General features: G+C 43.3%; 1 protein-coding gene and 1 long non-coding RNA gene across 3 annotated transcripts; one reads left to right on the forward strand and one right to left on the reverse strand.

Annotated features, from left to right (window-relative positions):
* Positions 1 to 3,415: 3,415 nt before the first annotated feature.
* On the reverse strand, positions 3,416 to 11,376 carry LOC146673630 (uncharacterized). Of its 2 annotated transcripts, XR_014908731.1 has the most exons (4): positions 11,294 to 11,374; positions 10,640 to 10,726; positions 3,975 to 4,427; positions 3,416 to 3,660 (listed from the first exon to the last, which is right to left on the reverse strand). It is a non-coding gene; the product is annotated as an uncharacterized LOC146673630 (long non-coding RNA). The 2 variants fall into 2 exon arrangements; XR_014908732.1 differs by lacking the exon at positions 10,640 to 10,726 and having other exon boundaries at positions 11,294 to 11,376.
* LOC146673631 (uncharacterized) lies at positions 5,555 to 10,161 on the forward strand. Its single transcript, XM_085384480.1, has 5 exons — positions 5,555 to 5,961; positions 6,018 to 6,081; positions 6,203 to 6,586; positions 6,695 to 7,565; positions 10,130 to 10,161. The coding sequence occupies exons 1-5, from the start codon at positions 5,555 to 5,557 to the stop codon at positions 10,159 to 10,161; spliced, it is 1,758 nt and encodes a 585-aa protein (XP_085240606.1).
* Positions 11,377 to 15,092: the final 3,716 nt, after the last annotated feature.

The following is a 15,092-nucleotide window of genomic DNA, read 5'->3' on the forward strand; positions in this document are numbered from 1 at the left end:
TATTCTTACATCCAGATTTATTGTCAATACTTTACAAAATTACAGGAGCATAAACATTATACAGTGTTTTTTTTTCAATTTCGAAACAAATGTAAAGGGAAAAAAAAGTATTATGGCATTAAAACTCACTATATATACACATTATGTATATGCATCTGTGGGTGTATAAATATATATATAGTTTTTCACACAAATGTATTTTTACAATTATATTTTTTAGAGATCATTGGCATCATGCCAGTCTTTATAACAATCTCGACTTGGCAAAAAGCACAAAGGCACATCACAGGAGGAGCACTTTACTGGTGTCTTTGCCTGGCAGTGTCTGCACCTCAGACGACCTGTGGTGCTGTGTCCACTGATATGCACAGGCTTGTGATGTGCTCTGTTTGGAGAGGGTGATGGTGCGGGCGATGGAGCAAGGCTGCCAGCTGCCGCTGCCAGCTCCTCAATAAGTGTCTCCCGAAAAGCCTTTTGGTGCATGGGTACCTCTCCTTTACCCTTTGTGATGCTCTTGTGAAGCAGGAAGGCATTCACAACAGCAATGTCCAGAAAATGATAAAAAAATGTCTTATACCACCTCTGAGTCTTGTGGATGACTTTATAGTAGTTTATCAAGGCATCGGAGTGGTCCACCCCACCCATGCACCTGCATTGACAGAAAAAACAAGAACAAACAGAATTGAATAACAAGAACAAACAAAATTGGATTTCCAAAAAACAAAATAAATAACATAATAGTTATATAGATTGTTGAATATAAAATACATACCGATTATACTCCTTCACTGCTGGTGGAACAGAGATGTCTTTCAGCACCCAGTGTCCATCTGCATCTCTAACTCTCCTTTGAACAGTGTCCCCAGCATGGACTGTGTGGAGGGTTGAGCACAGGAACACATCCCTTGTGTCTCGCCACTGAACGAAGAGAAGGGAGTCCTTTCGGATCCATCTTATGCTGCCACGGGGAGATTTAGAGTCCAGGCAATTTTTTTTGGTTTTTGGAAATCCAATTCTATTTGTTCGTATTGTTCCACATGCCCAGATACTCTTCTGAAGGAGGTCACAGAAAAGGGAGGGACTACTATAAAAATTATCTACAAAAAGTTTGTATCCTGTGCCAAGCAACCGTGTATCGATAAGCTCCATCACGGATTAATAACTTAGTCCCTTGCCACTGTTTCCCTGCAGCTTCCCTTCATACACGAAAAAGTCCCATGTATATCCGTTGCTCGAATCTGCCAAAACAAAAAGTTTGTATCCCCAGCGAACAGGCTTATTTTTCATGTATTGCTTTATTCCAATACGTGCTTTGGAGGCAACCATTCGCTCGTCAATGGAAATTTCTTGGCCAGGGTTATAGTTTATTTTACAGACCTCCCTCATCTCCGTGTATAATGGTTTTATTTTGCAGAGACGGTCAAAATCTGCCGTACCTCTTCTCTGCTCATTAGCAGCATTGTCCTCCAAACTGCTTAGGTGAAGGGAGCGGCAGATCCTTTGAAACTTCTTACCAGACATTATTTTTTTAGGGAATGGAAGGCTGTACAGTTTACTACCTCGCCAGTAATCAGTGATTGCAGGGAGTTTGACCAGACCCATATAAATCACCATGGCCATAAAAGCATACATGTCCTGTAAAGTCAAGTCAATCCATGGGTTAGAGGGCTTGTGGCATGTTGATCCAAAGTCATTTGTGTTTTTAATTATTGTCAGCAACATGGAGTTTGTGAAATAAAGTTGAAAAAGCTGTAAAAGTGTGTATGAAGCTGTAGGTATGATCTGAGGTCCTGGTGATTTGATGGGCCTGAAGGTGGGCTGTGGTGGTATTATGTCTGGAGCATCTGTATCATTCCATCCCTCTTCAGATGTACTGGCTGGCATCTCAGCTTGACTGCTGCCAGTTCTCCCTCTTCCTCTTCCTCTCCCCCTCCCTCTTGGCCTTCTGCTTCCAGAAACTCTTTGGAAAGTGGAAGGATGTGGCTCCTCTTCTGACGAAATGCTGTCATCGTGTTCCTCTGTACTTGTCTTTTTACTGGCTGGCTCCCATAGTTCATCTGATTCTGATGATTGTCTGTGATATACAAAAAAACAACAACGATATAAGTTAGCAGGAACACCTCAAAACACACACAATATATATATATATATATATATATATATATATATATATACACACATTATATAAAGACACACGACGTGAGTTAGTAAGAACACAATCAAAACACAAAGATGCACACACACAAACAAACAATATAAACACAGCAGGAGTTAGTAAAAACGCATCAAACACACAGAGGAGCAGGCGCGCACACACACAAAGGCGCACACACACACAAAGGCACACATACAAACAGTAATATCATTGTATGATATAATAAACACTTACATGTCGAGAGTAGCGTCTCCTCCATCCAAAAAAATATCCTCTGCTACCGAGTCAACAAAGGAAACATCACTGTCTTCTTCGGAAATATCTTCCTCCGACTGATCACTGTCACGCCGAGTGCATTGTTCGAGGACTTCTTCCAGTGAGAAGTAAGTTTTCCTCTTTGCCATTTTGTACTTACAAAGCTCCTTTGGTCGCAAGTTCTCTCAAAATGCTGTATGAACACAGACGCTGTCGTCGCTATGAAAGTTTACGCAAAAGCGCACGAGTGACAAAAACCTTTTGCGCATGCAAATAAAAGGGGAAAAACAAGTGTCCTCCCCCTTAAGCTGCATATCAATCTTCTTTAAAGATCATTGGCTATCTGATACGCCAATCATTTTGACACTCTGCCACAATTGGAAGAAGTTACTGCCCATCAAAGGGGGGCTGGCCAGACCGCTGACCACCAGCTGTGTTTGGCTATCGCTGCTTGTTCACACCTGTGTGAAGCACCCATTGGTTCAAATGAGGTGTCAATCGAAAGTGCAGAGGTCAGCGGCCATTTTGAGATCAAAATACCCGGAATATTTACATGTCAAGAGCTGCTAATGCTTCAGGAAGCACCGAAAATAGGATTATTCGCCGGCTACTTTGAAACAATACTATTACATTCAGTGGATGTTTATCAACATATAAATGTCTCAGAGACTAAATATTGGACTGATTTGGATTGCCTGGACTCTTGGCAGTCTAACTACACCGTTTTTGTTGGAATATTATGAACCAGTGGACTAACAGGTGCTTTATATGTGAGTACAGACCTTATTGTTATTGTTTTTTTTCGATGTTGGCAGCCTGACATAAACACTAATTGTACCTGCTATGTTGATTCTATCTTGAAATGCTTTACATCGTTCGAATCACGAGAATCTCAGCTTTCCAAATATATATAACATGTTTAGCTTCTTTTTTGATAAGTTTTTGTACGTAACCAATTAGTCCCCTAAACCATCCAATGTACCGTGGGCGGTACGTCCGACTGCTAACAGGTTAATTAAATAATGAAAAATCTACTAACTAGAAAACGAAAGCTCACAGCCTCGTACAATCAGCACTACCGTACATATATCTACAGTACCATCAATGTCAAATTTGTTGCATTAGTTTAACCAGTTTCAATATAAAACTGAAATTGCATCATTACCTCCTTACATTACCTCTCCTTCAGCTGGAGATATCTTAAGAGAATGTGCTGTTTTACTGACAGTACGTCCTTTTACTGCAGAAAACTGAAAAGTAAATTGAAATAAAATGTCAGTAATAGTTAGTGTATTTATACGTAATAGGTTTTTATTTCTACAGTAATGTGTTTAGATTATGTTATTGCTGTTGTTAAGTATTCTGCACTGAACTTATCAGAAGCAGTTTATTAGGATGTTGTTCATATACAGTGATTATGAAACAAGGAAATCTTTGTACTATCTTCTAGTCTCTGCTTGGCAGCAAAAATCTAAATTATTTTTAACTGTAAAAAATACCCGCAATAATGGGTTATTTGGAAACCTAAAGCCATGTAAATTATGATGGAACCACAAATACTTACCTCCACCACATGTGGTTGTGATGAGCCCCCCATTTGTGGAGCCCATCTTCAGAGGAGTGAGAGGAACAGGAGGATGCAGAAGATCCTGTGCTTCTGTGAAAAGATCTTCCTAACACTTCGCATGAGTGCCCTAAAAAACTGTGTCCTTGCTGTTATATTGATATTGTAAGGTGAGGCTGTGCCCCTGAGTTCATGGCCTCTCATTATGTAAGACCCCCCCTGCTGTACTTTAGAGGCAAACTCCTCGAACATCGTGACCTTGTTCACAGTCTGCCCATCGGTGATGGCTGCCACTGTGTTCCTTTTGTTATTAGGGGTTTAGCTGTCCCATCTTTAAAGTCCCAGCTAGTGACCCTCAGCTGGTCGCAGGATTTTAACATTCTGAAGTGCAGTGGGGGTGGCTGGAAATATGGCGTGTCAGGGCGGTTATTAAGAAATTTCATCAAAGCCATTCTGAAAAAAAGCAACACAAAAATATTAAGAGCTTAATACATTTCTGTTATAGCCAAGGGTCATATAATATGGTAACACCTGTAGCTTTTGTGCCGTCTCTGCTTTCTGATGTCAATCAAAACTCATAAATACCTTCCTGAGGTTCCCACTTAAAAATGACAGGCCCAAAAAACAGGCCTGTCTAAAAGTATTTTTCTGATATTAAATACAATGTTGGTTTTAAAATAAAGCTAACTGTTCTAAGACTTCATAGAATTAATGCTAATATTACAGCATAGACAAGTTGGTCAAAGTAACTGAAGACTGAACTCATACTCACAGAACCAATGAATTGTTTTTTTCTCACCAAGTTGTTATTCATTTATTTTTTGTATTTTCTAGCATATAATCTCCTTTGAAAATATGCTGACAATACACTCCAGGAAACATTAGGTTTTTGTTGAACTCTTTTAGCTTAACTCCTATTTTTTATTCAATTTTTATATAGATTAATTGAGAAAGTGTCATGGTCCTGGGCCATGTTGGCCCAGTGTTCTTAGTTTTCTTGTATGTTTGTATTTTGTTCCTTGCTTAGGCCATGTTTTCTGAGTTGCCCTGTTGTGTTGTTCCCTAAGTGTTTTCCCTTCATGGCTTTTCCCCCTGTGTGCCCTCTATGTATTTATGAGCCCTCGTCTCCCTTTGTGGTGGTTTCATGTTTCCCCAGCCCGTTATGTCTGTGTTTTCCCCGTGCTCTCTCTCCTCCGGTCTGAACCTCTGTGCACTTCCTGTTTACTTTGTGACTCTCACGCCCGTTCATGTCATGTTCAGTTCACCCCGCCCTGTCTCGTTATGATTATCAGTGTCACCTGTGTTCCCCGTGTGTTCCCACTTTCCTCGTTAACCCTCTGTGTATTTCTGTCTGCGTCTCCCTCTGTTCAGCGTGACGTCGTCCCTCTTGCTGTGTGGATCTCCCTGTGTGTCTCTCTGTGAGTTCTTAGTTTGTGGTTTCCCAGTTTAGTTTATATGTTTGTTCTGCCAGCAAATAAAGCTGAGTTTTGAGTTCATTCCCTCGTGCCTGTGAATCCTGCATTTTGGGTCCTACTCCTGCCTGCCGCACAGCGTTTCATGACAGTACGACGTCACCAGATATGGACCCAGCAGCACTCAACCCACCAGAAGAACTGCGTCTGGACATTATCTACTCCGTGGAAAGACTCCTGCATCTGTGGCTCGAACATGAGGGGAAGGAATTTCGCCGTGCTGTGGAAACCAAACTACAGCGTTTAATCTCTGGTCTTCCCTGGCTACTCAGTGCGCTCCACCCACTCGAACAGGATTTAATCCACAACGAACTCCACCTTCATCCCCCAGCTGCTACTACCCACCTGCCTGAAGGGCCGGATGTGGAGCCGCTCGGCCCGTCAGAACCATCATCAAAAAAGAAACGGCATTCACGCCGCCGACGCGCCACCCCACAGCCGGACATTCAGCCTTCTAATTCACCTGTTGTGCTACCAGAAGCTCAGTCGGCTCCCTCGCAGCTACTTCCAGCTCGGTCAGCTCCCTCGCAGCTACTTCCAGCTCGGTCAGCTCCCTCGCAGCCCGTCCCAGCTCAGTCAGCTCCCTCGCAGCCCGTCCCAGCTCAGTCAGCTCCCTCGCAGCCCGTCCCAGCTCAGTCAGCTCCCTCGCAGCCCGTCCCAGCTCAGTCAGCTCCCTCGCAGCCCGTCCCAGCTCAGTCAGCTCCCTCGCAGCCCGTCCCAGCTCAGTCAGCTCCCTCGCAGCCCGTCACAGCTCAGTCAGCTCCCTCGCAGCCCGTCACAGCTCAGTCTCCTGTGTCCCCGCTAGCTCAGCCATTAACTCCACCACACGCTCCATTTTCACCTCTACCATCGCTTCAGTCATCAGTTCGGTCTGCCACTCAGTCGCCCTTAGTTCCGTCATCCACACTACCACCTGTTTCCCTTCCACCACCACCATCACTACACCCAGCCATTCAGGCTGCTACTCAGTCAGACATTCAACCCATAGCCCTGCCGTTAATATGCTCTGTAGCTGAGCCACTAGCCGCCCGACCCGCAGCCACTTCAGCCACTCCTCCACCCGTCACACCTCCACTACAACCATCACTGCAGTCTCTAGCGCAGTCACCTGCAGCTCTGCTTTCCCCAGTGCAGTCTCCAGTGTCCCCAGTGCAGTCTCCAGTGTCCCCAGTGCAGTCTCCAGTGTCCCCAGTGCAGTCTCCAGTGTCCCCAGTGCAGTCTCCTGCAGCCCTGCTTTCCCCAGTGCAGTCTCCAGTGTCCCCAGTGCAGCCTCCTTTAGCACAGTCACCCACCCAACCACCAGCACCACAACCGTCACTACCTCTAGTTCATTCCCCTGTGAAGTCATTAACTCCACCACCTACTCCACTCTCACCACCACCGTTACTACAGACATCAGCTCAGGTCCCCGTGTGTCCAGCAGCTCAGGTCCCCGTGTGTCCAGCAGCTCAGGTCCCCGTGTGTCCAGCAGCTCAGGTCCCCGTGTGTCCAGCAGCTCAGCTCGCACCTGAACCTTTGGCCCAGTTCCCCGTAGCAGTGCGGTTTTCTAGCCAGCTTAACGTTGAGCCCGGGGTCCCAATCCTCTCTGGCTCTACATCAGCTCCTGCTGGAAGCTCGGATGAGCTCATCCAGGACTCCGCGGCTCCCACGCCGCCATCTACCTCGTCCGCTGGGGGTTCCAGTGAGCCCGGCCAGCACCTCCTCGTCTCCGCTGGAGGGTCCGAGGGGCCCGTTCAGCCTCACGTCTCCGCTGGAGGGTCCGAGGGGCCCGTTCAGCCTCACGCCTCCGCTGGAGGGTCCGAGGGGCCCGTTCAGCCTCACGCCTCCGCTGGAGGGTCCGAGGGGCCCGTTCAGCCTCACACCTCCGCTGGAGGGTCCGAAGGGCCCGTTCAGCCTCACGCCGCATCAGCTGGAGGGCCCGAGGAGCCTGTCCAGCCGCCATCTGCGACCGCTTCGTCATCGCCTGGGCCAGCCTCTGCCTGTGCTTCTGCTACGCCTGGGCCAGCCTCTGCCTGTGCTTCTGCTACGCCTGGTCCAGTCTCAGCCTCTGCTTCTGGTCCAGCTTTGGCTTCTGCTTCTGCTCCGCCTGGCCCGGCCTCAGCCTCTGCAGCTCCGCCTGGCCCGGCCTCAGCCTCTGCAGCTCCGCCTGGTCCGGCCTCCGAGTCTTCGTCCTCGTCTGGTCCTGTGCCCACCAGGCCATGGCCAGCACGCCTGAGACTGGAGGGCCGCCACTGCCTTCCGCGCGGTCGGCCCCCTGAACTGCTCCGTTGTCTCCTTCGCCGCCGCCGCTGCCTTCCGCACGGTCGGCCCCCTGAACTGGTTCCGCGTCTCCGCCGTTGCCTTGCGCATGGTCGGCCCCCTGAACTGCTCTGTGTTTGGGTTGTTTTCTTGGACTCCGGTGTTTGCTGTGCTCTTCTTTTGTTTTCTGTTCCGAGCCCTCCGTCCTGGGCCCCCGCCGCCCGCCCTGGGTTGTTTTCTGTTTGATTTTGTTTTTCTGTGTTTGGGCTGTCTGGAGCCAGCCCTTGAGGGGGGGGTACTGTCATGGTCCTGGGCCATGTTGGCCCAGTGTTCTTAGTTTTCTTGTATGTTTGTATTTTGTTCCTTGCTTAGGCCATGTTTTCTGAGTTGCCCTGTTGTGTTGTTCCCTAAGTGTTTTCCCTTCATGGCTTTTCCCCCTGTGTGCCCTCTATGTATTTATGAGCCCTCGTCTCCCTTTGTGGTGGTTTCATGTTTCCCCAGCCCGTTATGTCTGTGTTTTCCCCGTGCTCTCTCTCCTCCTGTCTGAACCTCTGTGCACTTCCTGTTTACTTTGTGACTCTCACGCCCGTTCATGTCATGTTCAGTTCACCCCGCCCTGTCTCGTTATGATTATCAGTGTCACCTGTGTTCCCCGTGTGTTCCCACTTTCCTCGTTAACCCTCTGTGTATTTCTGTCTGCGTCTCCCTCTGTTCAGCGTGACGTCGTCCCTCTTGCTGTGTGGATCTCCCTGTGTGTGTCTCTCTGTGAGTTCTTAGTTTGTGGTTTTCCAGTTTAGTTTATATGTTTGTTCTGCCAGCAAATAAAGCTGAGTTTTGAGTTCATTCCCTCGTGCCTGTGAATCCTGCATTTTGGGTCCTACTCCTGCCTGCCGCACAGCGTTTCATGACAGAAAGTGCTAGAAAGTGTCAGCCTTAACCTCCTAGGACCTGGCGTCCACATATGTGGACATCACATTTTGGGTTATTTAGACCAAAATACTCAATTTTGCTCTACATGGGCCTGATATCCACTTACGAGTACATTATACTGCTACTGTTCTATCAAAATTTTAAACAAATATCCTCATATGTGGCTCTTTTTCTTAAAAACAAATAAGGTAAAAAAAAAAAAAAATATATATATATATATATATATATATATATATATATATATATATATATATATATATATATATATATATATATATATATATATATATATATATATATATATATGGTCATTCTTTGTTTTTACATTCATCAGGCCCCAATATCGATGAGAAATTAAAAATGCATGGAGGTTAAGCAAATTTAGATATTCACAGTTCAAATGTAAGATCTTAAAGTTTATAAAACTCTTATAGCTCTTGAAGATTTGTCAGATTCTGTAAAATATTAATATTTCATATAAAAAATTAGGACTGAAACTACACTGTTCCAAAAAATAGTAATGTCAAATTATTTTACTGTGTATTTTACAGTTGTGTATTGTTTTTCCACAATATCATCAAATTTACATAAATCGACTGTGATTTCACATGTGAAATGTAAAATAACATAAAATCACTGTAAATGTAATAAAACAATCTCTTTGTTACCCAAATATATTTCTCTGTACATATGCATAGTTAGATTGTGAAAATACATTGCACCTGGGGTGAGGGCGCGGTCATGAAAACAGTGTGACATGCCATTGGATGTTCCGACACATAACAACATGACCATAAGCATCGGCCAATGAATTAGAACTGACAACCACAAGGTCGCGGGTATGGCTGTGGAAAGCGCAGTGGAAGAGAGAGATTGAAAGATCATCCACGCAGTGCTGCAAGGCAAGTATATCAAACTCAGCTCAGTAGAATCAACTTGGCATTGCTTGACCACTATGGCTCGTAGTTTACTGAGACGGTAAAAGGCATGGAATCCCTAGCTATGAAGGAAAAGCACGTCTGTCAGTTCAAGGTGCAGTTAGCGGCTGGTCTAGCTGTATACTAACTTGCTGGCTAGCAGACTTGTTCGCTAATTTGTTAGCTGCCAGCTTTCTGTGACCGTGTAAACACAGCAGCTGCTACGCGGATAGTTTCTACACCGCTAATACCCGTTTGGGGCCCAGGATGACAGCTGCCACTGATGCATTTGTCTTAATGTGAAAGTAAGTATGCAACTTAAGAGCTAATAGGTGACCTGTTCCAACACACCTGCACTAGTGATGGGAACTCTGCTAGCCAGCAAGATAGCGGCTGGTCTAGCTGTATACTAACTGCACCTTATACTGACAGACGACGTCCTTTGCCTTCATAGCTAGGGATTCCATGCCTTTTATCGTCTCAGTAAACTACAAGCCATAGTGGTCAAGCAATGCCAAGTTGATTCTACTAAGCTGAGTTTGATATACTTGCCTTGCAGCACTGCATGGATAATCTTTCACCAACCTCTCTCTTCCAGCACGCTATCCATTAGTGATGCGCGAATCATGAACGAATTGTTCAGTACTCGAGAATCACTGAATCATGATTCACAAGCCCAACTGACTCACTGGCTCATCCCTGTTGACTTAGCAAACTAATTTCATTAGTAGAAATATATCTAGCTTATAATTAAAAGTGTGGGGGAAAAAACAACAGCCAGTTTCTTAAAAAAACATTTCTGCTCTGAACTGGAAGAAAAAGCCCTGAGTAGAAGCTCACACCAAGACAATCCCGTCGTTAAGTGATGACGTGACGAATCCTACTTCTGGGCCTAAAGTAGTCTGCGTTTAATATGGCTTTTGTGTTGTTACATGTTTAATGTTATGTATTTTCTTCTATTTAATCTCAAAAAGCTCCTAAAACAGTCAGTGATCACTGTTGACCTCCCTCGGCTTTTATTACCGCTAATCATTTATTTAAGCTCAGTTTTTAAAACCTTAGGATGTAACTACAGCCCAGCCCATGCAGCAGTATATGAATGACTAACCTTGTATTGTGGATGGATTATCTCAGTTGTTCTCCTGGCTGAAGCTTGGTCCTTTTACAGCATCCTGCCATGCGATTACGTTTGTTCCTGACCACCGAGAACACTCACGTTAACTTTTATTGAGTGGAAAAAAAAGTTAGCTTGTTTATATTATGCTAACATAGCTGTGTCGCTAGCGGTCACGTAGCACATCATTATATAACAGCTAGCCCAACTTCAGTAACCCTACAAACGTCACTGCTGTTTAGTTTGCTGTCTTCATTTATGTTGGAAGTGATAACAGAGCTGTACGTTTTAATTTGTTTCCAAAACCCCGCAGTCAGGACATGCTATATTATATTTAGATAGAAGCTAACGAGCTAACTTCCTTCTAACTCCGTTAAATGTCATAAATTCCGTTTTCATGGATGCCTGGATGTTAAACTCAATTGTTACACCTGGTAGAGCAGAACGCTGATCATTTTATTAAAGATGAAAGACTTTAGACAGTTTTTCAACTCTCAGTAATGCCATAGTGATCATTTGATATATGGGCCTGCAGCGGAGTTTAGGCCCAGACACGGCTAGTGACGTCAGACTTAACGACCGGATAGCTCCTCGGTTCACAGTAGCATTGCTCTCCTAACATGCTAACAGCACATTTGAGCTACTCACCCCCTCCTTTCCTGTGCTGAATCGTAGCGTAAGCGAATCACTCAGGACTCACTCACCCCCTCCCTCCTGGCTCACAGCTTCTTCTTCTTGGTTGGCAACCAATGTTAAGGCGCATTACCGCCCCCTGGCTCACAGCTCAGTGGACATTTAGATGAGAAAATATATATTTGACACATTTGAGGAAAATACTAATAAAATAAAAATAAATGTTCCTTTTAGAATTTTTTTTTGCTCTTTTTTGCACCATAAAAATAGTTGTTTTTCTTTTTCAATCACTCGTCTTAGTAGGATATACATGACAAGAGAAACAAATTAAGTTTGAGTGAAAATGTACATTTTTTGCACTCTGGTCAACTGACTCGGTGACTCAAATGACTCAAAAAATTGTATTGTACATATTATAAAGGCAGTAAAAAACTCAAAATTCAATATTTGTGTTTTATGAAGTTCTTAAGAGCAGTAAGAGAAAGATCTTAGAAAGATCAAATAAGGTTCCCGGTTACAACTTGTGATGTAATCTGTCAAAACATGTTAGAAAAAAGTATTTGTTTTAGTTGTGTTAAATACAAGTGCCTAATAATGATAACTTGCTGTAGGGTAAAAGACAACCCTCTGGGGTCCAGGGTATAATTGGCTGTTTTTGACTACTTTTGATTTTACCTCTATATTTCACCTTTAATCAGAATCAGAATCGTGTTTATTGGCCATATATATATGCAGACACATACAAGGAATTTGGTTCCGGTAGATGGTGACTCTCAATCACAGCAATGTAAATCACACACACACACACACGTATCTATATACATTATACATGCATACACATACATACACAAAGCTGTGAAAAACCAACTATAAATAAACAATCTAAACGTATACATAAAAAAAAAAAAAACACCCAGCACGCCCCTGCGGGCGGTTTATCCTTCAAGCTCGGGTCCTCTACCAGAGGCCTGGGAGCTTGAGGGTCCTGCGCAGTATCTTAGCTGTTCCCAGGACTGCGCTCTTCTGGACAGAGATCTCCGATGTTGTTCCCGGGATCTGCTGGAGCCACTCGCCTAGCTTGGGAGTCACCGCACCTAGTGCTCCGATTACCGGTTACCTTCACCCTCCACATCCTCTCGAGCTCTTCTCTGAGCCCTTGGTATTTCTCCAGCTTCTCGTGTTAAGATAAGATAAGATATATATATATATAGGAACAGGGCATGCCGGCTCGACGTCCGAGCCGGCATGCCCTGTTTTCGTCTCTTGCCTACCGATGCCTTCTTGTTCCAGTAGCCCACTTTTCGTCAGGGTGCCCTGGTTCCTCAACACCTGACGCGGACCTTGTTGATCCGGGCGACGTCCGAGCCGGCATGCCTTCATATTTATCTGTCTCGCTCGTTGTTTGGTATCATTATTTTCAGCACAACCTCAAACATCTGAAATTTGAGTTATTTTTTTCATTTTAACATACTAGCACATTTGATCTAAATTCAGACAAAAAATTCAAAATCCGAGTAGAAAAAAGTTATATTTTTTACTGTAAAACCCATAAACATGTTTAACGAATCATTTTCATAACTTGAAATGCAAATATAAATTGCACATTTCTAAAGATTATGCACAAGTTTTGCAAACAACAAAGTTATCAGGTACTATTTACCTAAAATGCAGCCTCAGGCGTTTTTTATATAACCATTTAAATCTATTTACAGAACAATCAGGTGTTCTGCACCAAATAAGAAGGCACACAAATTATTTGTGCCAGTCCAAAAAAAATAGTTTGTGTTCAGTATAAGACAGAAGAGAACACCACAGGTCTGACAGCAGGAGGTGCATCAGTCCAGTTTTTCCATGTGGAGACAGCGTTTACACTGGAATCTGCCTTTGACAGCTTTTTTGGAGCAAATGTGACATTCAGCAGTATAACTGACACACAATACAGGACAATAACTACACAACACACTAACTATAGCCTCCAAACACGCTAAACGTCACTAATGTCTCACATATGAAATATCTCTGTCTTTCTTTCGGTCGCCCGCGTTCCGTCGCGGGTGTCACTCCTAAAACTTCCTCCTTCTCCCTAAACAACCAAGTCTCACATGTTGCCATATCATTTTTTTGATTGGCTGACTCTAACACCAATAGGGAAGGGGTTTTTTAATCACAAGCGGGGAGTGTTTGCTAGCGCTGTCCATAGAAAACACCGCTTTTACCATTCTTCCCGCTGTAAACACCACTGTTTTGTTCAGAAAAAAACATTGCGTGTATTTTTATCATAACTCTGGTTTTATGTGGCCTTTCGGCACAATTTAAAAACTGGTATATAGTTTGAAGTCCGCACTTTCAACCCAAGTTGAAAATGAAATTGAGACTCTGAGTAGCTGCATCATGTAGCTGTGCCGTCTTAAATTGGTCATGTGATTTTGATGCGCCGCGTACGTCAACCCCAGAGGGTTAATATTAATATTTCTGCTGAATTACAACACTTCTGCTATGTTGTACTATTTCTGGCTAGTTATGTTTCTTCTAAGTTATTGCATTTCTGCTAAGTTATTAACTTTTTTCAAAGTTGTTATGCTTCTATAAAATTATTACAAGTTTGACAACTTTTCAAATACAGAATTCAGCTTCTTCAACTATTTTCAGCAGACAGCTTCAGCTTTACAGCATCCACACAGCATTTTCGCAGGAAAAGCAAATTTTTCTAGTTGCAGTTTATGTTTCAGAGTACTATGGGATTTAGTCACATCTGCACACAAAAATAGATGATATTTTGATATGTGAGGTGACCTTCACAGAAAGATAAAGCAGAATTTAACACTACCTCCAAGAAAAATAGTGATATATAGTATCATGCAAATATTCTTATATTTGCACAGATATGCAGTTAGGGTGTGCCACACTTTTCACCATGTGGCAGGTGGGATGGGCTCCAGCCCCCCACAACCATGTAATGGTTAAGACAAAAAAAATTGGGTCCAAGTGACATACATTTCTTCAAAAGGTGAACACAAGGCTCAACTAGACGTGGTTCACCAATTATCCATAAATCCTTTCTCTAGATATGATAAGAAGGACCACTTGTTTCCACATATCCACAAGCAAATATAATCCCTGCCTTAAACATTGTATCTTTGACTGTTTACTTTAAAACCTTCCAAATATCCTGTCTATGGGATCGCAACATCTCAAATCAACTAATCTTTTAGAACATTTTCTACTTCACTGTCTCCAATTAGCATAAACATTTCATGATCCACAGTTTAAACATCTGTAATGAGCGCTGTGAAATTTAGTTTCATATATTAACATTTTTTTCAAGATAAATATTTTTGAAAAGTGGGTCTGTTGACTTTAAGGTTCTTTTCACACTTAAATCTTACACAATTTTTAAAATATCTCAATTTAATGACACGTGTTCTCATAGGAAGGTGGGGTACACCCTGCATTCAGGTCTTCCATTCCTCTGCACACAGATCATGATAGACACATACAAACAAAGAAGCTATAACCGACTAGTATGGACAAGTTAGGAGGAAATTCCTACAAGTCACATGCCCTAAAACTGAAAGCATGTTTATATAAAAAAAAGAGTCATACTCAGTCTACTTCAGTGGAGGCAACACCAGAGAACCACTACCTTTACGACACAATTGGATATTCAGGTATGCTAACTTTGTCTAATCATTTCAATACGGTAGGAAAAACAATGATTAAACGCAATTGGTATATAGTCCAATATATATAGTCCAATATCCTGGTATATATTCCCAACTACCTGTTTTATTCACAGATAGTTGGTGCAAAAAAC

This window comes from Rhamphochromis longiceps, linkage group LG3, assembly GCF_057381845.1.
Source record: "Rhamphochromis longiceps isolate RC_006_pf linkage group LG3, R_longiceps_female_GT1.1, whole genome shotgun sequence".
NCBI classification, from domain to species: Eukaryota; Metazoa; Chordata; class Actinopteri; order Cichliformes; family Cichlidae; genus Rhamphochromis; species Rhamphochromis longiceps.

What these genes read in the sequence shown, in the direction of transcription:
- LOC146673631 (XM_085384480.1), top strand. Translation starts at nt 5,555, where the DNA reads ATGGACCCAGCAGCACTCAACCCACCAGAAGAACTGCGTCTGGACATT. An exon ending in TCGCAGCCCGTCCCAGCTCA is followed by an intron (nt 6,082 to 6,202) that starts GTCAGCTCCCTC and finishes GTCACAGCTCAG; the next exon opens with TCAGCTCCCTCGCAGCCCGT. An exon ending in AGCCTCTGCAGCTCCGCCTG is followed by an intron (nt 7,566 to 10,129) that starts GCCCGGCCTCAG and finishes TCTCTCTTCCAG; the next exon opens with CACGCTATCCATTAGTGATG.